This window comes from Balaenoptera borealis (genome assembly GCF_965194805.1).
Source record: "Balaenoptera borealis genome assembly, chromosome: 6".
Classification (NCBI taxonomy): Eukaryota; Metazoa; Chordata; class Mammalia; order Artiodactyla; family Balaenopteridae; genus Balaenoptera; species Balaenoptera borealis.
The window spans coordinates 115462649-115486516 of NC_138863.1; the positions used below are offsets into that span (position 1 = coordinate 115462649).

General features: G+C 42.9%; 2 protein-coding genes and 1 long non-coding RNA gene across 5 annotated transcripts in view; 2 read left to right on the top strand and 1 right to left on the bottom strand.

The window, feature by feature from the left end:
• The window catches only part of ACTR3 (actin related protein 3), a 56221-nt gene extending 53912 nt beyond the window's left edge, over window positions 1-2309 (top strand). For all 3 annotated transcript variants that reach the window (XM_082397912.1, XM_082397913.1, XM_082397914.1), the window contains one exon: window positions 1080-2309. In XM_082397912.1, coding sequence (XP_082254038.1) covers window positions 1080-1175 — 96 coding nt within the window. In that variant the 3' untranslated portion in view covers window positions 1176-2309. The remainder of the gene's footprint in view (window positions 1-1079) is intronic.
• On the bottom strand, window positions 2252-23517 carry LOC309631494. The gene is made up of 2 exons (XR_014246311.1): window positions 22358-23517; window positions 2252-13158 (listed from the first exon to the last, which is right to left on the bottom strand). It is a non-coding gene; the product is annotated as an uncharacterized lncRNA (long non-coding RNA).
• Window positions 11204-13439, top strand: LOC309631459 (uncharacterized protein). The gene is made up of 4 exons (XM_082397935.1): window positions 11204-11315; window positions 12088-12163; window positions 12490-12662; window positions 12808-13439. The coding sequence occupies exons 1-4, from the start codon at window positions 11295-11297 to the stop codon at window positions 13015-13017; spliced, it is 480 nt and encodes a 159-aa protein (XP_082254061.1). The 5' UTR covers window positions 11204-11294; the 3' UTR covers window positions 13018-13439.
• Window positions 23518-23868: the final 351 nt, after the last annotated feature.

Genomic DNA, 23868 nt, shown 5'->3' on the forward strand with positions numbered 1-23868 from the left:
TCATTGCAGCACTATTTACAATAGCCAGGTCATGGAAGCAACCTAAGTGTCTTATCAACAGATGAATGGATAAAGAAGATGTGGCACATATATACAATGGAATATTATTCAGCCATAAAAAGGAACAAAACTGAGTTATTTGTAATGAGGTGGATGGACCTAGAGTCTGTCATACAGAGCGAAATAAGTCAGAAAAGAGGAAAACAAATACCAGATGCTAATGCACATATATGGAATCTAAAAAAAAATGGTACTGACGAAACCTAGTGGCAAAGCAGGAATAAAGATGCAGAAGTAGAGAACAGACTTGAGGACACAGAGGGGGAAGGGTAAGCTGGGACGAAGTGAGAGAGTGGCATGGACATATATACACTACCAAATGTAAAATGCATGGCTAGTGGGAAGCTGCTGCATAGCACAGGGAGATCAGCTCGGTGCTTTGTAACCACCTAGAGGGGTGGGATAGGGAGGGTGGGAGGGAGACGCAAGAGGGAGGGGGTATGGGGATATATGTATATGTATAGCTGATTCACTCTGTTATACAGCAGAAACTAACACAACATTGTAAAGCAATTGTACTCCAATAAAGATATAAAAAAGAAAAAAAAAACTTTGCCCTTTAGAAATGAGATAACAGAGCATGGAATAGTCTCTCCATACCAGACCATGAGTGAGGAAAACAGGTTAATCTAGAAGTTTTTGTAGCATGACTAGGAGTAGTTTATCTGTAATTTAGATTAATGCTGCTGCTTTTCTTGATTCACTGTACGGTGTGGGAAAGCCTCAACAGAATGGTCTGGGCATTTGAGATTCAACCTTCCATTCCTCAGAATTTCAAAATCCCAGGAGAAACAGGTGTTGAGGAGGGGGATGGAGGGACTCAAGTTAAGTGCTTCTTTTCAGTTTCGGTTATAGACTTAAAGCTGAATTTGAGTCATGGTTGCTAGAATTTCTGAGCTTTGTTCAAGTACCATGAATGGACTAGTAATAAACATTTTAGATTTAACAAATCTATTTCAAAGCATGTGGAAGAGTGGTAAATTTTTGACCTTTACCAAAATATATGTTTTCATTTGCAGCCTGAGTTCTACCAAGTATGCCACACCAAAAAGGATTACGAAGAAATTGGACCTAGCATTTGTCGTCACAATCCAGTGTTTGGAGTCATGTCGTAAAATTGGCTTCATAGTTATTGGGGTTAGGGAGGTGGGGAAGAAATAATCTTTCTGATTACCTGTTTTGTCTGGATGGCTGGTTTTGAGGTTGTAAACCTGACTTGAAATAGTAAGACCAAACATAATTATACAGGAATATTTTAATAAGTATATCAACATGCGAATGTAGAGGAGAGCCAAAATGATTAAGTGTTTTTCTTTAGATTGAATATTTGAATCTTACGTGTAACAAAAAGAAGTGGGTTTTAGTTCTTTCTGTGCCCTGCTATTTTGTATATTATTGAATTATCCAAGATTTGATGGGATTTATCGGTATGTAGATAGCTCTATAATGCTTGAATTGTACACTCTGAAGTGTGCAATGCAAGAGCTTGTTTATATTTCATACTTTTTATACTTTGAGGAAAAAAAGTCGAAGAAAAACTAGTATTTGAGGGAAAAAAAGTGACCAAGTAAAGGATAAATACAAAACATAGCCTGTGAGACTTGGCATACACACACACTCATGGGATTCCAGTTATTAGGAAGTGCTTCCATACCCTATGCCCCCCAATGGTTTTCTTTGCAAGTGCTTTTGGAACTAAGAAGCTAGTATCTTGGATTAACTGATGCCTGCTAGTGCTTTCTGATTACTCGCATTCTGTTTCTCGCTTTAAAGGAAAAGTAAAGACAAGACTGTTGGACCAGTATTGCAGTTCTGCAGTGTCATTTCTTATTAAAAAATGAATAATTTGATTACCCAAATTGGTATATTTAAAGCCTAACACCATTCTAATAAAGGCATAAATTTCTTTTTAATACTTGTTTCAAGCTCTTTAATCTCTTTATAAGTTAACTAATAAATCTATTTTCTTCAAACCTCTGCAGTAGTTCTTTAAAAATCACAACAGTTGGTTAGCAAGCTGACTTTTTTATGTGCTCTAAACAAATAATTGTGAACTTTTAATATGTTGAGTGCTTTCATTTTGATAACTGGATCTCCATTTGGTATTTTTCGTTTGTATAACTCATTTGCAGTCTGAAAATTTTTTTAGTGCCAGTCCCTGACATATCATGGAAACTTAATTTTCATTGCATTTTAAAATATCTGGATCATGAAGAACAAGTGATGAAAATAAATTAAAACTGAATTACCTTTTCTGTTTTTTTTTTTTTAGAAGCAGTGTCATTCTACTTTGTGTTTATATATTTACATACTTTTTTATTTCTGTTGAGATAGTAGGATTCATTGAAATCTCTATAATGTATATGGTAGAAAATTTCTTATGAACTTGAAATTTTACCAGTTATTTATAGAAGACTAAAACGGGAGATGTTTTATAGGCTTTTAGAACTTAAGCAGTAGTACCAGTGAACACTTGAACTTCATTATCCGTGAAAATAACACACAGGGTTAATATATATACCTCTGTCCAAAAGTTGAAGAACAATTTAATTGTTTTTGTTGTTTGTTTTTAATATAAAGATAGAATTGGGGAGTAAACTTTAGTTTTTATTTAGAGTGAATCTGGACATTTAAAATTATATTGATCATTTATGTGACTCTTAATTCTTTGGGGGAGTGAAGAACATACTGTATGTCTTGTAGTGGTAATAGTATCAGGGTCAAAGATCTTCTTTTACTTGAAAAAGTATTTCATGAATGTTGTAAAAAAAAAAACTGTTCAAACAGTACCAAAGAGTACATAGTGAAAGTAGATTTCTTTCCCACACTAGCCTGTCTCATTTTCTCATCATTACACTGTTAGAATGTCTTACGTGTCCTTGTAATTTTCTGTGCATATAGAAATGACTATAGCTCCCTTATTTAACACAAATAGGAGCTTACTATATATGCTGTTTTGCACTTTGTTTTTTCAAAGATCTTTTGATACAGAACTAAATTGATAAGCATTGAAGATTTCATCCTCCTGGCCCAACAAAGTATTATTAGTATTGTCATAAATGTCTTTTCCATCTAGGATGGTTGAATAGTAAATAAGCAAGCTTGAAAGACATGTTTACAAAGCTGCAGATTACAGTCTCATGCATACTTTAATAAAGATGTTCTTAACCATTTGATATGAAAATGTGAAGCTCAGAAATTTTGCTTTAAGCTTAAACTTATTTGGGGAAACAGGAAGACTCTAAACTTTTCCTGTATGTTTCCTGATGTATAATATGATAGAAACAGTGCTCTTTATTTCTTTACGTCTCTCCTGTCATTATATATCATTTCTTCTTTATATAGCACCTTTGGTTATATATGTGTAGAGGTTGGCCAAGTGAATTAAAATCTGTAACACTGATTTGATGTCAGACTTCATGAGCGTGCTACATTGGAAGAACACTAGACTGAGGCCAGAGGTTGAAATTTTTATTCTGGTTCTACAAATCGATAATACAATTCCTCTAACTTTTTTTGTTGTTATTGTTAAAACATGAAAAATATATTTGTATAATCATGGACATATTGTTTGAGCTTTATGGACCTTAATTCAATTTATAATATAAATGTAGTAGTGTTATCTGGATTTAACAGTGCAGTTTTTATGAGCTGTGAGAATATAACCTAGCCTTTTCAATTAATTCATTTGTGGTAGTAAAGATGTTATCGAAGGTCTCCTTTCTAATAGGCAGGGCTTTGATAATTGGGAAATATTAATGGACAGAAGTGAAATAGATGATGGCTACCTAACTTGATGGCTACTCTTTGGTAAGTACAGCTTCACCCTTAAACATGAGTAAATGGTGTAGACTGCAAGTATCACCCTCTGCATTCGGGTCCCTCAATGCAATTCTTTGGTTTGTCTTCAAAGCTACTTTAACAGATGGAAATAAATTGTTCCTGCAGTTTCTAGAAATATCTTCAGAAATAATAAAATGAACTATAGGGATAATAGGCTATTACGTTCTTTATTCTTCACTTAATTTCTAGAGAAGTCCTAGAGGATATATCTATATAAACAGAAACTTTGTTCTTTCAGATAACCCTAAAGGTGGTACCAGAGTACTTGTAACAATATTGAGGAAATTATTTGTCATGTAAAAAGCTTATTTGCATCATTGTAGAGAGTGCTGTTGTTTCTTTAAATGCTGGACTGCTCTGTCAGTAATAAAGTCCAGTGTATTTCCGATTTTCTTACCAGCCCAGCTCTGACTCCTGTGACCCTGTACTTCCTGTTGTTTTGTAATTCATCATCAATAGACTTGAGTACCTTGGATAGCCCTGTGCAGTCTCACCTTTTAACTGTTAGCCCCCAGAATCCCAACTTAGGTTAAATGGGCACTAAATATATTAGCTAACATACTCACAAACCAAAATATGTGCAGACTCTAGGGGTGAAACATTCTCCCATTCATATTGGAATCCTGTGTTTTAGAACATATTTCCATGTAATACCACTTAGTCTGTATAGTTGGCCAAGGACAGAGTTGTTAGCGAGAAGTTATAAAGAACTTTCACAGCAAGTTCTGAAAGTAAGTACTTTATTTCTGTAATTAGGTCCATACCACACCTAAATTGACCTTAAGCAAGAATGTCTAGATTCTGCTTGTGAGTGTGGAAAGTTTTTAGACTTCAGTGGAAAAGGATTTCTGTTACTCATTGTTAATAACTCCTTAATACCGTAACATGTTCATCCCTCTTCCACATAATTTGTTTTTCAGCGTACCGGAACTTTCTTTATTATAACCTGCTTGGTCCTGATAAAATCTTAACAAAAACAAGTTAAAATCTGTGGTTGTCTTTGGTATTCTCCATGCTATAACCCAGTTTAACTGATGCATTTGGGACCTGGAGTTGAAATGAAATAACACCTACTGGAATTCAGAATTGCATTAACATTGCTCCAGTAGTCACAGGAACAGTAAAAAAAAGAAAAATAGAGAGGAATGATTTAAAAAAAATGGCAACTTAGGGGAAAAAAAAACCTGAAAAAAGAAAATAAGGAAATTAAAAATTAGGAAGAAGAAAGGTATTTTTCTGTTATTTTGATTTAGCAAATAATTACTCTTTACTGTTTTCCAGTGTTCCTTCACTTTTGGTGACTTTTATATATTACATTAAAACTAAGATGCTGAGTCAAAATAGTTTGTTTTATTCAAACACTACAACTCATTTATACTACCTATATAGTGCATCAAGTCTGGGGCTTCTAATCCCAGAGGCGTTTCTTGACTACATACTATGGGTCAAGCACTACGTGAAGATGAATGAAACATTATGTCCTGAGCTTAGACGCTGATGCATTAGTAAGGATGCTCTCAGAGGAATGGGAAATATTTTGCCCAGAGTTTTAAGAGACATCATCCTAGCTTAGAATTTCTTTTCATAAAGATGGTGGTGGTGGTAGTACTGGTTTTTAGGAAAAAATAACTCAGCTAGGTAAAGGTGAAAGTTATAAAGTGTGGCTATGGTTTAAAATTATTATTTTGTGTGCGCCTGAAATTATTTTTGATAAATGTTACCCAATAATAGTCAAAGTAATTGCACAGTAGGGTCTGTCTTATTCATTTGGTATTTCTAGTGCCTTACATATTTCCTGGCACATTGTAGTGGTTAGGTAAATGTGCTCGATAGATGAGTGAATAAAATCCATTTTTCACTTTGAAATTAAAACTTTGAATTACTTGAGTATACAACTTTTTTCCTTTAAAATTATCTATATCAGAAAACTAAGGCTGAATTTTTGCCTTAAAAATAAAACAGTGAAATTTTACATAAAACAGTGGGGAATTATTTCAGTGATCGTAAATTTTCTGAAGTAGGTCTTCAATAATTCCTTAACTAGGTCTTTGATCATTTTGAAATCTCCATGGTGTAAATAAATGACCATGTCTCTAAATCATAGCATTGTACAAGGCTAACTGAAATGCCCTGAAATGTTTTGTAACATTCAATGTCAACAGTAGAAACACTACTGATTTCTAGCTCTGGTTTTTTATTGATCAATTTTGATTCTTTTGTCCAAATCCCATTTTAAACCAATTAATTCAGAGGTGATGACTTCAAAATTGCCTCCATTTTCAATGAATAAGAGTCAGTGATGTGGTAGATTGTTAATCTCTTGGAGGTTTATTAGAAAATTGATACTGGAATTAGAACCATACATTCTTTCTCTTATTGGACGTACATGGTATCTCTCCCAAGCAAATTCTTAAGAATCCACTGTTCAGAGGGTTGGGCAATAAGAAAATCTGAGACTTGTTTTTTGGTGCCATAATGCTTAGCTGGGATGTCACGTACATTCATGAGATGATGGAAGTACTTCACAGGGCAGTTTCTACTGAAATACTACTGGTCTTTCCTGAGACCTTGAAAGAAGAATAAGATTTTGGTAGATGGAGAATAGGTGGGGAAGATGTTTTGGTTATGGAAGCAACGGCCTGTGTGACAGTTAGTAGCTGGGGAGGGTCAGCATGTTGTGAATGTGGACAGGTTTGAAGAGTGGGGCGTAACATGGGAAGATGTTTGCCACCCTCAGACATGGAGAGACTTGAAAATTGATGCCTTTAAGGTTGAGATCACACACGCACACAATTGACATCAGTAACATTGTGGAATTTTCAGAGTTTGGTCTAGTTCAACTCATATTTTACAGATGAGAGAACACACTATGTGAGGCCACTTAAGTACTTAGTGGCTGAATAGGACTTGTTCGTGATGATTGTTTTTATGTTTTGTTTATACTGAACAGCATATGGTTTATTAATTTTTTTTTTCAAAATTTATTTGGCAGCATTGCTTAGCCTCTCAGACCCATCCTGTTGGGAGAGCTTATACCAGCATTATTGTGCTAGATGCTGCTGACGAGAGGGAGGTATCAGATGACCTAAATATGTGTCTACCAAGTCATGCATGATGCCCATAGTTACCAGGCTGAAGGGCTGAATGAATAGCAAGAGCCTAAAACTCAGCAAGTCTATTCGAGGCTGAATTGGACGTTACGAGGCAATGATGTTTAAAAAGAAAGAAAGTAAAGGACACTTCGTACACAGAACAACCATTGGAACCTTAAACTGTCCTGATCTAGGCCAAGTGGCATATCTGAGCTCTTACACATTTTGGCCATGTGTCTCTAAATTCGTGCTAAATTTATGTACCATATTTCCGCTCTCACTGATGATGAAATTTAAATTTGTCAGTGATGTAACTGGATTTTTGTGAATTAGAAAGTACCTCAACTGGTACTTTAAAAACTGGGAAAGCGTTTTTAGGCTACAAGTAAAAGTGAAGTTTGTGATAATGTTATGAAATACAATTCTTGGCACATGGGAAGTGCTCAAATATTTCTTGAAAAATGATCTGGATCAAAAAGGACTTGTGGAAATGGTATTTTTGATTCTGCCACTGTTTTGATTCAGTAATTAAAAAGAATACTTACGATGCAGGCAGGGTGATGTCTGTTTTAAAAATAGGTCACATATTTGGCACAAATTAAAATTCTATTTACACATCCATTTATAGCTGTCTTTTTAACTTCATCCCTTGCAAGATGGGCCATTGAAAAAGTGGTTCAACCCTTATATGCATGTATATTTTAATAACTTCAAGATCAAGGATCTGCTAATGAGCTCACGTTTGGATTACATTTGAGTTGTATGAATTCAACTGCCACTGATACATCTCAAAAGAAATATGTTTATTTGATCTGAGCAGTACTGTCTTTTCCTGTTTCTCTTTCTTCACCTTTATAAAATGGAAGTTGCAACTCTGGACATTATTCCTTAGGGCACTGGAAGGATGAATTAAATGGTTTTAAGTACTCTTCCCACCCCACCCCCCACTCCCCCACCCCCCAACCCCCGCAAGGAGAAAGATACGGCTTCTTAAACCCCAAGTAGAAGACTGTGTTCAATCGTTAGCATTTTAGTATTCTTGAAATTGAAGTAACTAACTTGCTTTTGACCTATTTCACAAAGAAGACAAATGACTTTTTCAGACATTTAACAAGAGATGGAAGGAGTGGGGTGGCTTTTGAGTTTAGTCTTTCAATCCATCCACTAGATGTCTCTCTTTTCTCCATTCATAAATGAATATATTTCAATTAGATTTGCTGCTATCAAGAACAATTTGGATCTGGGTTATAGAAACAACACATTTCACTTTCCCATTTAAAGGATGCCATCTTCAGCAATATACCTTTTTTTTTTTTTTGCTTTTTTAAAAAAATTTTATTTATTTATTTATGGCTGTGTTGGGTCTTCGTTTCTGTGCGAGGGCTTTCTCTAGTTGCGGCAAGCGGGGGCCACTCTTCATCGCGGTGCGCGGGCCTCTCATTATCGTGGCCTCTCTTGTTGCGGAGCACAGGCTCCAGACGCGCAGGCTCAGTAATTGTGGCTCACGGGCCTAGTTGCTCCGCGGCATGTGGGATCCTGGCAGATCAGGACTCGAACCCGTGTCCCCTGCATTGGCAGGCAGATTCTCAACCACTGCACCACCAGGGAAGCCCCAGCAATATACCTTTGACTTCAGTAAAAACGAAATGTTCCTTAGGCTGTTTCAGTAATGCACAGTGTGATTTATTCTGCAGTATCAATTTGTAACATTCTATGTGCTAAATACTGTTCAAGATGCAGGAGCATTATAGCAAAACAGAAATGGTGTTCTTTTCTGAGACTTTAAGGGTAGGCTTTGTACAATTTCTCTTTAGTGATGTAAATCATTGGAAAGATGCCAAGTTAATTGCAAAGTCAACAAAGAAATCTAAGATCGGTTTCATCTCAAGTTACAAAGACATGATTTGATAATTGTCTTTAATTCATGCAGATTTGCGACACCCATCAACTTAAGTTCCACATTTGTCTAAGGTTAATATATAAAGGGTAAATGAAGGTTTCTTACCCAGAAAGAAGTTCAGAACTACCTCCATTTTGCAACATGTGATCAAGAGCTCCTTGAGTGGTGTGTTTTACATATCAAACTGAACCTTAGGTGACAGCATGGATTGGTTTGGCCAGTTGCTCTTTGTATTTTAGCATAGAATTAACCATAGGTGTCCTGATCCTGAGATCCTTGAGCTTTGGCATCGGAGAGGATTGTGATTTCAGTTTTATATTCCAGAGTCTATTTATTCAGGATAAATATACCCTCCTCTGTTCTATAATTTAAATTGGTTATTTCCCACAGAAAATCTCAACTTTTTTTTTTAACTGACCGAAGTCATAAAATTATAACAAGAACCGAGAATTGATGGTGTTCTGAGACCAGGGCTTGTGTGCTGTCCGTCACCTACATTCTTGGCTAGATCATTTCCCATTCCCGAGCGGCCTTCCTCCTTGGGCCCCTTTATATTCTCAAAATGAGCAGCACCGGCAGAAGGAAGTGGTTAAAGCTCCTTAAGTCAGTGGCCTTGGGCCATCTGAGCCTAAGTAGCAAAGAAATGAAGTTATCCTTTATCAAAGCAGCAAGCATTTTTATTTCCTCTATGTGCTGTTACGTTGTCCTAGAGCTGCCTCATAAAACCTGCAAACTCTTAAAGAGCCACCTTTAAGAATGCCTCCCCCTCCCCCTCCCCTCATCCTTGGGTTAGGATAAGACAGAAAGAAAAGGCTGATTACTGTTCCCATTCATAAAAAGGGCAAGATCTGAAAGATGCCGGTTTGAAAGTATGTCATTCACATGAGCAGGATTTACACAGAAGACTAATCCGAGTCACAGCTGCCTATTTCCTTTGAGAGTTCCTTTCGTAGGTGCAACTTTGCTGAATGGATTCCTATGGAAATCCTGTTAAAGGATTGTTTCTTCCAGCTGAGGAAGAATGGCCTGCTTTCAGTTTTGCAAGTGGGGAGGTCTTTGGGTTGTTGAAGAGCTCCCTGACCTACTGCTTGACTCGACCTAATCTTCGTTTTGCTTGGGCTTGATGTGCCGTTTTGATGAACTTGAAATATTGCTATTTCTTGATAATCAAATTCAGCCCCCAAAATGTTTTTGAGCCTCCATCACGTCGGAGGCACTGTGCTAGGACCTTGGTGGGGATACAGGGCACTTTGTAGTTATAGCTTAACTTGGAGACAGCCCTGAGCATTACTAACGAAATGCAGCACAGTGTGTGTTTCAGGTTATAATGGCGAGAAAGCAAAAATTAGCTCAGACTGAGAAAATATAAATCTGCATTGCCCTTCATGAGGCACAGATAAAGCCAGCTGCAGAGTTAACAGGAAACAGTATTTCTCCCATGGACATGCCGCAGCTGTAATGTGTCATAACAACTCTCTTCGAGTGACTGCTGCTTTCTTACTCACTGAGAAACTTCGTTTTCTAAATATCATAGACTATCAGAAATTTTGCTATTTGAAATTGTACCAGTAAGATGAAATATCCCCCTTTTATGTAATTTGCTTTGATACAAAAGTTGCCTTGGCTTCCAGATGAGGGACAGGGCTTCAAATAAGGGTTTGGGAACACAGCACTGAACACACCAACTTTTGTTTCCAAGGATACAGAACCCTAGGTCCAATTTGTTGTCCAAACCTGATGTTCAGCCCTTTACACAGAGCCCTGCCTTGCTCTGAGTCTATCACAATGTTGATTTATTTAAATTTCACCCTTCCACCCAAATTGGTAATTTCCACATTTCCTCCATGTGCAGTACATGTGCAGGTACTGTCATAGCAATGGATATTGTCAGACTATTGACTTTGTCAGACTATTGGTTTGCTTCTGGAAGCCTTAGGCTGATTGGGCTAGGACAGATGTCCACTTTGACAATTCTCAATTTAGCATTAAATCTATGTGTAATGTATTTACATAATACATATGCTGCATATATCCATGTATCCTGTTTTTTCACTTTTAATGGTTTTGTGTGTAGATAATTTTTCTTCCACAAAGTAACATCTCTTCCTGGAGGGTGGCGTCTGTGCTTAAAATTCCATCTGATTTTTTTTTTTTCAGTGTCTTGACCAGCATTGTGCATACAGTAGATGTTCAATAAACACTTTCCACAAAGAAGCTTCACATCTTAGCTATTTCTTTGAGACTTTCTCCAAGTTTGAAACCTAACAGATTGTGGTATCCTCTCCTTACAATTCTGCCTCTGCTTAATAAAGTGCAAGTTACCCAGGCAATGAGGCGTGGTGCAGTTGAAGCTTTTTATAGCTCCATCTGTCTGCAGTCACCTAAATGTCAGTGGATAGATGTATTTGTCAGAATGTGCGGTAAGTGCAAATAAGCCCCCCGTTAGCAGTATCACTAGAGATAAAATAGATGCACAGGAACTCAAAGAGGTGATAAACTGTCAGATTGCACTCTGAGGAAATACAGCATGTCATTGGTAGCTGAAAATGTGCAGAAGTAAATGCACAATTCCTCACTCCAACCTGATTTGTTTTCAAACCTTTGTGTATTTACTTTCGTTCATCCACCACTTTGGTTGAAATAAACCATTAATTAAAAACAGTTCAGGAAAACCACTGACGACATTAATAGATCTCAACACAGCAGCAGCAAAACAGCAGTCTCAATTCACCAAACTGCCTTCCAGGTGGGCCTTGCCCTTTCTGTAGAGGATGGTGGAGAAGCAAAAGTCTCTGGCTCTCAGGGGCTGCTGGGGGATCGCTGATCTTATGCCTAAAGTAATGCTTTTCCTTGAAACTTAGGTATGCAGGGATTCATAAAACCAGCAGAAATAGGAAGTAATAAAGCCTTTTGAGTAACCAGAGAGGATTTGGTAAAAGCCCACACGCTGCATAATCCGTGCTCCTTCCTCGTGGTTGTGCCCCTTAGTTCATGTTTGCCTGACACGCGGTCCTGAAAGCTCTCTGTTCTAGTGTTTGCTCCCTAATGAATGTCAGTGTATTAGATTCTGAGCTAGTGACAAGGGACTTACTTGTGTTCCTGTCCTCACATTCCTCTGGATGAACTAAGTGGTTTGATTAAGCCCGATCACTTCAGTGACGTACACTGGAATGGTTTTATTTTTCCCCACAGAACGCGCATCAAGGAACCAGGAGAGAGTCAGTCCCAATGTGTGCTGTTAACGTTCCTCAGGATCCGCTGTCTTGTGGTCTGGTCGTGTTATGAAAATTGCAGTCTCAAGTCATTTCAAAACCCCTGCCCTTAACCACAGCTCAGATTGGCCAGGGCTGCCCCAGCAACTTGACGCTAAGACGTCCAGGGCCCGAGTTCTCTCCCCTTGCCCCCTTCCCCTTGCACCTGCTCCACGAGGGGTGGGAGGTTGGGGAGTTTGCTGTTCTCTCCTTGACGGGTTGCTGCTGCCGATCAGGTTTCTAACCCTACAGATTCATTATGGCCAGACGGGACTGGCAGGCCAGCCCGGGCTCTGCCGAGGTGGTGAGCCTCCTGGGAGTGCAATGTGCCTTCTGCCTGCAGGCGTCGTGCTCACGGTTCCCCGAAGCTCACTCCTGCTGTGGCAGCCCCGACGAGCGGCAGACCCCACCTCACGCACCTTCCGCGTCGCCGAAGCAGACATCCAACTGGAAGATAAGATGCAGACATCTCCAAACATCAGGAAACATTCTCTTAGAGCCGGTCCCCCAGCCTGGGTGAGAGTCTGGGGAACAAACTGAACACGTCCCTTTCTCCATGCGAAGGAGAGAGAGAAGCCACGTTCTCAAGAAGAAAACTGTGCGAGGTGGTAACCCGCTCCCCATCTCCAGCTGTCTTTATCCCGTCTTTGTCCCCCCGCAGGCTGACAACCATTGCTTTAGAGACCACTGTCTTATGCGGCTCCTGATGGAGTTTCCTGATGCTGAACCAAACATCTCCAGGATGCTGTTCTCCCTGGCTGGCTCGCTCTCTATACCGAGTGCCCAGTCCTGCCGCCCCCAGCATCACTCCAGCAGTGGGTTTCATCTTCAGGACCACACGTGTTGCCGGAGATGCTCTGACCTGTCTTGAGCTCATCTTCTGATATTTGACGGGAAGAATCTACACACGTCAGCAAGGCCTGAAGGCACCGTGTATGTGAAAGATAATGAAGATTGCCAGTCATGATCCTAAGCCTTGGTTTTGATAATTTTTCCACAGAAAGATTCAATTCTGTTCAATAAATATTAAAAAATTATTGAAAGAAGAAAGTGTTTAAAGGAGTATATTTTTTGCTACCTGGAAAACAACGTTGACAACTAGTTAAAAATATAACTACCAGTTATATATATTACTACCAGTAGTATAACTACTATAATTCCCTGGCAGTCCAGTGGTTAGGACTCTGTGCTTTCACTGCCGAGGGCACAGGTTCAATCCCTGGTTGGGGAACTAAGATCCTGCAAGCTGTGCAGCGTGGCCAAATTAAAAAAAAAACAAAACACAAAATACAAAACTACTATCTATTGAACACCTACTCTGTGCTAGGCAGTGTTTTAGATACTTCACACTTAATCCTCACAATCATCCCATGAATTGGGCATCACTAGCTCCATTTACAGAGGAGAAAAGTGAAACAGCACGGATGAAAGACTTGACCAAGGTAGAATCCATTTGGATACATGTAACAGAAAAATCCAACTCAAATGGATTAACTAAATAAATAAGAATGTAATCTTGTATTGAAGCAGTCTATAGGTAGGTCGCTCCAGGAATGATTAATCTGATAATCCACTGACCTCATCAGGGACCCTGTTTTCCCTATCTTTCTGCCGTGCCAGTCTCAGCATGGGAGGCTCTGTGTTTGCGCTGTCTCTTCCCATGGTTGACAGTGAATGGTTGCTTTTTCAGGTCTCCTGTCCAGACATAATCACGTCCAGCAGCAGAAGAGACATCTCTTCCTGGATGATCTTTTTTAAGAAGACGGGCAATTTCCTACACGCTTCCCAGAAGAGTTCTCCTTACGTCTCCATGGTCAGAATTACAGCGTATGTCCATGCTAAATTGAGTGGATTTCAGTGTCTGGCTTAGTGAGAGCAAGTGGAAGAGTGTATCTTACTGAGATAAATCAGCTGCTTGGAATGGGTGTGTGTGCACGTGTTGGATTGCTGGATACACAGCTTCCCTCAGAGCAGAGCAGGGATTCATCCCAAAGCCTGGGCTTGTCTCACGCATTCCCCAAACTCACATGTGCATAAACGTTTACTGTGTGTGGCTATTATGAAAAATGTGACTGGAACAGATCCCAATGTTTGAGAGATTTACACTTGTGATTATATTTGGGTTAGGTAAGTATTAACATGTGTTCACTTTCTCTGGATATTGGCCAAATGGTGTGTGGAGCAACTATGGTCTTGAAGAGTGTGACGTCTTAGCAACAGGACAACTTAGCTCCTCTGACCAGTGTTACGGTCTCTTCTTACATAGCATCCCTCTCCCTCTCTCCTGTCTGAGGAGTAGTTGTGGCTAGTGAGTTTGGGAAGGCAGACAGATTGAAGAGGCCCTTGAATTTCAGGCCAACGGATATAGACTTTTGTTTTCTCTAAGGAATATGGAGTCACTGAAGACTTTAGCCAGAAAAAGACATGACCCGCAACTGTGATTTAGGAAGATTAATTTATCAGACTGGATGGGAAGAATTGATTGAGAGAAAAGTCAGAGGTCTTTCCGTTTGTGGGAGGTATGACTCTCAGTCCATCAAGTCTAGTATACACGAAACGCCCATTTCTTTCTTTCTTTCAGGTTGAGTTTTCAGTTTCATTCTGCTGGGCTGATAGGAAATTCAGTCTCTATCGTTGTTTGGCACTCCTGCCTTCCCAAGGACGCTCTCAAATCTCGAAACTTAATGAGGTACCTGAGAGGCTTGGGAAGGACCCCTACCCTCCATTCCATCATGGCTGCACTGACGTCTGTAAAGTTGAGTGGCCTCCTGTGGCTTAGGGTATGGGAAGCTTTCCTAAGTCTAGGACCCTTGGAGTCCAAGGTCCAGGTTCCCTGAAGACCACACAGCCCTCTCCTCTGAGTGGTGTTTCCTCTTCAGGGTGCTACCATCAGAAATACTCAGGTAACTCCTCCCATCACCCTTTCCCAATCTCTGACCTCTTTTTAAATTTTATTTATTTATTTTTGGCTGCGTTGGGTCTTCGTTGCTGCATGCGGGCTTTCTCTAGTTGCGGCGAGCGGGGGCTACTCTTCGCTGCGGTGCGCGGGCTTCTCATCACGGTGGCTTCTCTTGTTGCGGAGCACGGGTTTTAGGTGCGTGGGCTTCAGTAGTTGTAGCACGCGGGCTCAGTAGTTGTGGCTCGCGGGCTCTAGAGTGCAGGCTCAGTAGTTGTGGCTCACGGGCTCACTTGCTCCGCAGCATGTGGGATCTTCCCAGACCAGGGCTCGAACCCGTGTCCCCGGCCTTGGCAGGCAGATTCTTAACCACTGCACCATCAGGGAAGCCCTCTGACCTCTTATTAAACTTTGCAATCAGTGGACTTTGTAGACTTCACGTGTAGAGTTTGATGTGTTTGGATAAATGGAATAGCCATATAACCACAGCCCAACCAAGATACAGGGCATTCCTCTCGCTTGAGAAAGCTCCCTTTTGCCCCCTTCCACTCAATCCTCCCCCCTCCCCCAAGGCAGCCACTCTACTGAGTGCCGTCCCTATCAATTAGTGTACCTGTTCTAGAATTTATTATAAATAGAATCCTTCAGCTTTCACTCAACATTGTATATATGAGACCCCTCCACATGGTTGTGTATATCAACATTCATTTTTGGTGCTTAGTATTACCTTTATATTGTTGAATAGGATGCCACTTCTTTTATTTTGTCAGTCTTCCCCTGTCTCTCCTCCTCTTTCCTTAAAAGCATCTCCTTTGTCCCCTTGTTGCCCTCAAAGGCATTAAGTGTACTTTCTCCAATAAAAGCCAGAAAGGATTTTATGAGAGGCAAGGATGCACCAAGTGTTCAGCTGTCTTCATGGAATGGAAGAGGGAAATGACAACATGAAAACACACAAATTAATCTCAAGAAGTTAGCCTACCACTTAATTCTCCAGAAGAGAGAAAGTGCAGGCCTGAGTTAAAGTGGAGTGTGGGAACAGGGTCAGGAGAGTGGGTATGAGAAAGCTGGTGCAGAGCGGCTGTCGATGGAGTTCAGTGCATCATGAGACCCGGGCAGAGGTGGAGGAAAGACAGTGCTGAGCCTGGGTGGGGGCTGAGGATGGATGTTGGTGCCAACAGCAGAAACAGGAATAGAGCAGGTTTAGGCTGGAAAGTGATGAGTTCACTTTGGTACCTGTTGATTGTGAGGGGTGTATGGAAGGAAACAACGGAGATGTCCGTGAGGCAGGTGGAAATAGAGATCTCTAGGTCAGCAGCACCTTCAGAACTGAAGATGAAGATCAAGAGTTATGGACAAAGAGGTGAATGCTGAAATCTTGAAAAGGGAAAGTTAAAGGAGAGAAACAAGGCAAGGACAGGGCTTTGGAGAATGCCATGCAGGGGGCTCAAGGAGGAAGAGGAGTCAAAGGAGGAAGGAGTGGTAGTCACGGTATTAGCATGAGAATTGCAGAGAGTGGAGTGTCTTGGGAATCAGGAGAGCAGAGGACATTAAGGAAATCGCTGGCAGGAATGCCAAAAGCTGCAGAGTTGACCAAGACGAAGGCTGAAGAAAAGGTCATTAAATTTCCCAACTGGAAGATCACTGGTGGCTTTTGAGGGATCAACTTCAGAAGAGAAATGGGAATTGCAGCAGGTTGCAAGGTGCCGTGGAGTAGGAGAGGGTCCCGAGACAGACCTAATGATTCTTAACAGCTTTTTTCAAGAAATGTGCACCTAAAGGAGTGAAAAAGGGTTCCATGTAGCAGAGTGGCGGAAGGAGGGGAGAGAGGACAGGTTGGGTGGGCTTGTTGGTCCCAGGAAGTGGGGAGCATGGCCGGGGGCTGGGCGAAGGAGGCATGCTGAGAGAGTCGCTTAGTGCTTTCTGATTCAAGTTCCCAGAAGAGGTAAGAGCTGGTGGGATGGAAAGTGAGAGGGGGCGGGTTAACCCTGGAAAAGTGATGGGTCAGTCCTCTTCTTGGAAAGAGAGGAGGAGAGGATGGGTGGGACAGTCCTGGGTGAGGACGGCACAGCCCCAGCTCCAGCGGCTTGTCCTCAGCATAACATGGCTCCTTCAGAGATTTTTTCTTCTATTTACTCTGAACGTGTGAGGTTGATAAAACATCCCGCTTAGGGTTCAGGAGGTTGGATATCAGCGCAGCACATATAGGGGAGGCCTCTCCCAACTGCCCAAGGCTAGATGGTAGTGATCACTCTCCCAAGAGTCAGTCTGTAGCCCCTCCATCGTGTTGTGGCAGAGATAGCAGCAAACCCTAGGTTAGGGACCACACTATGATGTGTTAACAAGAGATACTGGGCACAAGTCCTCTGATCAGATTAATCAGGGATGGAATTACCTGGCACTACCGACTGAGATTAGCATTGGCTGCAGAGGTTGGCAAGATGAACCTGGGAAATGCCAGACTTTGAATTCAGGTGACCTTCTGGTTTGTATTCATTTTCAGAATTGTATCTGCAGCATAAAAGGGGCTCTCAGAAGTCTGAATGGGCTTCACAATGAATGTGATGCTGTGAGTGTACAGTTCCCTCAGGCCAGAGTGCTTCTCGACTCCTTCAGTGCTTCGCTACTCCTCCTCTACTCCTTCTCTACCACCAGTTGGTGGTCCAGTGAGGCAGTGATGCTGTGATATTTTTACCCGACCCCAGGATCCTGGTTGTGTTCTGGAGGGTTGAAGTTGCCGGAAATCTGGCTAGGTCTTAAAAGGATACATATTTTTTAAAACCCTAGCAAGTGGGGACTTCCCTGGTGGTTCAGTGGTTAAGACCCCATGCTTCCACTGCAGGGGGTACAGGTTTGATCCCTGGTCAGGGAACTAAGATCCCACCTGCCGAGTGATGCAGCAAAAAAACAACAACAACAATAACAGCAACAACAAAACCCCAAACTAGCCAGTATGGCCAGTCAACAGGCCCAAATATACACAGATTGAAATATATGTAAGTATACTTTTGACCTTCTCGGCACAGGATATTGGTCCAAGGCTGCTCCACTCATTCACATTGTGGTGGCTTCCTTATCTGATATTACAGATTTTATCATTGATGCTTCTGGAAAAAAAATGGCATTTCCCACTTCCCTTACCCACACGTGTGGATCTTACAACTTCTTGTCAATTCCTTCTGTTACCGGTGCCTAACCTTAAACTACTCGTGGTGGGTGCCGCAGGCGTTAACCTATGAAAGAATAAACGATGTATCTAGGAGGCCATCTTTCTGGAAGATGTCTGTACTCAAGGACACTAGTTTTTCTGAATGTTTAGATGACAGCTCCTAAAATTCTATCAGTGCCCACAGAGTGGGGAGAGCTCAGAAACCGGAGGCTGTAACAGTGTGTCTCCAGCGGCTTCCACTTCCCTCCTCCCTCCCACCGTGGTCCTGGTCGTTTTAGGTATGTGAACTCCCTCTGCCTGGAGGTGAATGCGCCCGCTCGTGGAGCCCCAGCAAGATGTGCTCCAGGCCTCTGGGAACTTGCCTTGTGATGGATGGTGGCAAATTAAGCTGGCAATTGAAAAAAGTCAGAGCGTTTCCAGGCCCTCTGCTGGGGGAGTGATTCCAGAGGGGGAGAGGCAGGGAAGACACATAGCTGGAAAGTGGCCAAAGACATTCGGCGCTCGGCATCAGTCTGGCCAATAAACACTTCCTGAACGCCTATGAAGAAGGAGATGCTCCAGACGCTACAGGCAAACACAGAGATCACAGAGACCAAATTTTGTCCTCTATCTAGTAAGTCTGAGAGCACATGGAGGGGCGCAGGGACAATTCTAGGCTGGGCAGAAGGAGGAACGAAGGCTTCCATAAGGGTGAACCGAAAATTGTAGTCACCATACAATAACATGGTAATGTGTGTGGACGGGGTAGGTCTTGAATGACAAGAGGAGGAGAGAAACAAAATTCTGGGGCTGGAAGGGACACTTGGCAATCCCCTCAATTTAAAGGTGGGGAAACCGAAGCCCCTCTTCAGTAGGATAAAGTGGTTTGTTCAAGGTCAAGGTCACTCAGTTATTTGGTACTCAGTGATTAATAGTACTACTACTAGTACGAATACTACCATAAATAATAGTACTAATAATACTGTATTATGAATGAGAGTGGTAATAATAGTACTAACAGTGCTTCTAATAGCTGAGATTATAGAGCACTTACTGTGTGCCAACCACTATTCTAAATGCTTTCGGTGTATTAGCTAATCGAATACTCACAGCTGGTTATATTGCTTTCACCTCCATTTCACAGATGGAAAAACAGAGGCAGAAGAGTCCAAGTAGCTTGCCCAAAGCCATGGAGCCAGAGAGTGTTGGAACTGAAATTCACCCTAGGCAGTTGGGCTCACAGTGTGTGCTCTTCATTTCTGAGCTACACAGCCCCTCAGGCCTCTGACTTCTGGTCCAGTGCCCCTTGGACTGAGCACGTAGGGTACTGAAGAGACACTGAGCAAGGGAGTGATGTGACAAAAGTGATATTTAAAGTTGATTCGTGTGGCTTCAGTGGTCGAGGTGGACTAGGGAAGAAATGGAGAAGGGAGACCAAGTAAAAGATTGTCTAGATACAGGTGAAATGAACATCTGGACCACAGCAGGAATAGAGAAGATTGCATTGGACAGGAATGATCAGGTAGCCATCACTCACCCCCTAGTACAAATCAGCCCGTTGCTTATCCTCTTAGAACACAAAACTCTGACCTGTAGAAGGCGGGAATGGAGAGAAGGAAGAAAACCAGGAAAGGGGAGAAATAGTACAGTAAAGAGAAGGGGCAAAGGGGCAAAAGTAAAAATGGAACAAATGTTGGTGGTTTCCCCCATATTTCTTACATACAGGTCCTGGTCTTCTGGGGATGGTTTAATGTACTTTGGGTAAACGCCTGTGTCAATTTCTCACTGCATGAGGGTAAGAAAGAATAGAACGAGAAAGATGCCGTCTCCTAGTGGGAATGAGACCTTAACAAGGGAATAAACACCACGTGAGGAGCCCAGCTAGTTGTCAGGGATTGGGGATGCCCTCAGGGAAGGACTCGCTGCCCCCTTGCTGGGAGGCCTGTAGCAGACAGCTACAGCAGTAGAGGGCCTCCCTGTCCCAGGGCTTGCCTTTGCTAGGTGACCCACACCCAGTGACTGATGGATACGAGGGTATAAAGGCTGGGACGTCTTCACCCAATGTGGGCAACCCCGACAGGCCGTCTACACTGCAGAGCTCCCCGTGGGGACAGCAGAGGCTGGTCTTTGGCCGCATCGCAGCTCAGTTCTTCATCCTGCCTCTTTCCCTTCCCGCAGCCTGCCCACCAAACTGCAGAGTCGCTTCCCGGGGAACCCAGGGGCCATCAGGGAAGCCTCTGGCTGCCTCGTCTGCCACCCACTGCGGCGTGACTGCTGTGATGGGGAGTGGGTGTCTCCTTCCTCCGTCACCAGGCACTTCCTCCCCGAAACTGTTTGCACCCTGGACGATGATCGAAGAAAACCTGCTCTTCGGGCGGGCAGAGGTGTAGCCACCCCCCTTGCTAGAACCTTCAGACAGGCCCGAGCAGGATGGTTTATCTCGTTGTGGATCACAGATGTTATATAGAGCATGGAGGCCCTCAGAATTTTTTCCATTAGAAGTGATTTCTTATTTCTGTGAACTCCTCCGACTCCCCCAGGTGACCTCAGAGGTCTGGCAGCTCGGGTTTCAGGATCTACTGACAGATCTTCAGAGAGTGTGTGTGTGTGTGTGTGTGTGTGTGTGTGTGTGTTTGTGTGTCTGTGTGTGTGTGGTGTGTGTGTGTGTCTGTGTGTGTCTGTGTATGTCTGTGTGTGTGGTGTGTGTCTGTGTCTGTGTGTGTGTGTCTGTGTATGTCTGTGTGTGTGGTGTGTGTGTGTCTGTGTATGTCTGTGTGTGTGTGGTGTGTGTGTGTCTGTGTGTGTCTGTGTGTGTGTGGTGTGTGTGTGTGTCTGTGTGTGTGTCTGTGTGTGTGTGTGTGTCTTAATTATAAGTAACCACAGAGCCTGCTCCAGTAGAAAAAGGGGAATTCCCTGGTAGACACAGCGAGGCTCATGAAGTCCAAGGGCCAGCGTGCAACCCGGGACGTGGAACGCTCCAGAGCACAGACAGGAGGGTCTCTGCAGCTGGCTGTTCTCCGGTCCGGGGTCTGCTTGTGGCCGGCCAGCCTTGGTTGCTTTCCTGTGCACGTGGTGGCAGCAGTCGCCCCTCAGCACCAGAGTCCACCTCACTGCAGATGTAGCTGCAACAGTTCATGGTTTCTGAATACCGATTCCAAATCCCAAATGCCAGGAAGGCAAGAATCTGGCTGCCCAGCTTGAGTGAGATGGCCATCCCAGCTCAACCAACTGCGGCCGGGGACTGGTGGACGAGCATGCTGGGAGCCCCATCTTCATCAGGGGCGCAGAGTCTCAGAGGAAGGGGCTGTGGTGAGCTGGGGAGAGGACCCCTCCACAGAAGGATTAACCACATGTGTGAATCTGTCCATGGAGAGTTAGACTCGACAAGCAAAAGGCTTCTGAATGAGGGATGACTAGATTTCTCAAGGTACAACTCTCAGAGATGAATGTCCATGATAAAGAGAAGCAGAATTATACTTCAGAGGAACAGAATAGACACTGAATAGCTATTTGAATTACAGTCGTCCCCCCTTATCCACAGGGGATACATTCTAAGACCCCCAGTGGATGCCTGAAACCATGAATAGTACCAAATCCTACATGTACTATGTTTTTCCTATACATACATACCTGTGATAAAGTTTAGTTTATAAATTAGACACAGTAAAAGATGAACAGTAACTAATAATAAAATAGAACAATCATAACAATATACTGAAATAGGACTTCCCTGGTGGCTCAGTGGTTAAGAATTCGCCTGCCAATGCAGGGGACACGGGTTCTATCCCTGGTCCGGGAAGATCCCACATGCTGTGGAGCAACTAAGCCTATGAGCCACAACTACTGAGCCTGCGCTCTAGAGCCCACGAGCCACAACTACTGAGCCTGTGTGCTGCAACTACTGAAGCCTGCACACCTAGAGCCCGTGCTCCGCAACAAGAGAAGCCACTGCAATGAGAAGCCCGCACACCACAACGAAGAGTAGCCCCCGGTTGCTGCAACTAGAGAAAGCCCGTGTGCAGCAACGAAGACCCAATGCAGCCAAATAAATAAATAAATAAAATTTAAAAAACAACAATACACTGTAATAAAAGTAATGTGAATGGGGTCTCTCTCAAGGTATCTTATTGTACAAATTTAATGCCTTTTCCGTCTTAACTAAGCACTTACCACGTGCTGTGGTCGTAAGTAACTTCTGCAGTTTGAGGTGCGCCAGCAAAATTAGCACGGACTCCTTTTTCCTTCTTCACAATTTCACGGATAGATTTGTTCTTACTGTAGATCTTAGCAACCTCAGCATATGATTTTTTTTTTTTCCTCTTCTCATTACATCCAGAGCTTTCCCCTTTTCACTTAAAGGGAGCACTTTCTTTGGTTGGCACCCGTATTGCCAGCACCAGCGCTCTTGTGCGTTGGGGTCATTATTCAGTAAAATAAGGGTGACTTGAACACAAGCCCGGAGACATCCCAACTGTTGCTCTGACACCAGGCGGCTCCTAAGTGACCCATAGGCGGCTGCGCCCAACAAAGCGCTGATTCACATCCGGGCGGGATTTCAAACCGCGCGAGATTTCATCGTGCTGCTCAGAATGGCGCACGATTTAAAACGTTTGAATTGTTTATTGCTGGAATTCGCTAATTAATATTTTCAGACCGTGGTTGACCGTGGGTAACCGAAACCGCAGAGAGCCAAACCGCAGGTAAGGGGACGGCTGTCCTTGTAAACAGGACAAAGGAGGCCAGGAAACAGACTCTGTTAGATGCTTCTGATTGGTTCTGAGAATAGCTGTATGTGGAGTCCAATATTTAAGGGCAAGAGCCCGTATCTGGATGCTGAGCTCTCGCTCAGTCTCGGAGTACTATTTCCACTGGCATTCTGTCGGGCGAGCTGCTCTCAGGTGCTCCTTTTCAAGCACAGGACGTGAGCAGTTTCCGCAATATCCACCAGATGGTACCTTCCTACCAGAAATTAGGTTTCAGGCTGTGGAACTCCACATTGCTTTTCCGCCCCGCAGACGAGCTGCAGAATCAGACGCCTGTGGGGCTGCAGTCAGAACGCAGAAAGCCGGGAAGAATGAATCCCCGGGGGAGTGGGGTAGGCGAGCCTACAATATTTTTATTTCCGAGAATATGGAACAGAAGTCGAGTGTCCTTTCTGTGGTGGGGCAGCGGCTTGCCGAGTGTGGACCAGAGTCATAGAGAAGGCCACGTGTGAGGGGAGGGCTGCGGGGTGAGCCCCCCCAAGAGGACTCTGTGGTATCCCACCAGTGCCAAACATCTCGCTGCTGGCGTTTCTCTGACATTATAACCAGTAGCCCTGTTTAAAAAAAAAAAAAGCCTTTGTGGGAGAGACTTCTTGTTTGTTCAACACTTTGGATTCTAAGACCTGAGCTGTAATCCCCACCCCCAGGGTTGTTTAGCATCCCTGGACTGGGGAAGGTCATGACGTTTACTGCAGGGCCACGATCGTGTTCTGGTTTGCCTGGTACTTTCCTGCTTTTAGCACTGAGAGCAAAGCAAACCCAGATGGCTGGTCATCCTGGGTGACAGAAATGTACACCCCGGGGACAACACTAGACCTTCACACACGTTCAGGGAGCTGGGCGGCTGAGTGGGGCAGTGGGATAGTATTTTCAAATTATGAGTCACTTTACTGCTGGTGTTTTCTTAGCAGACCCCCT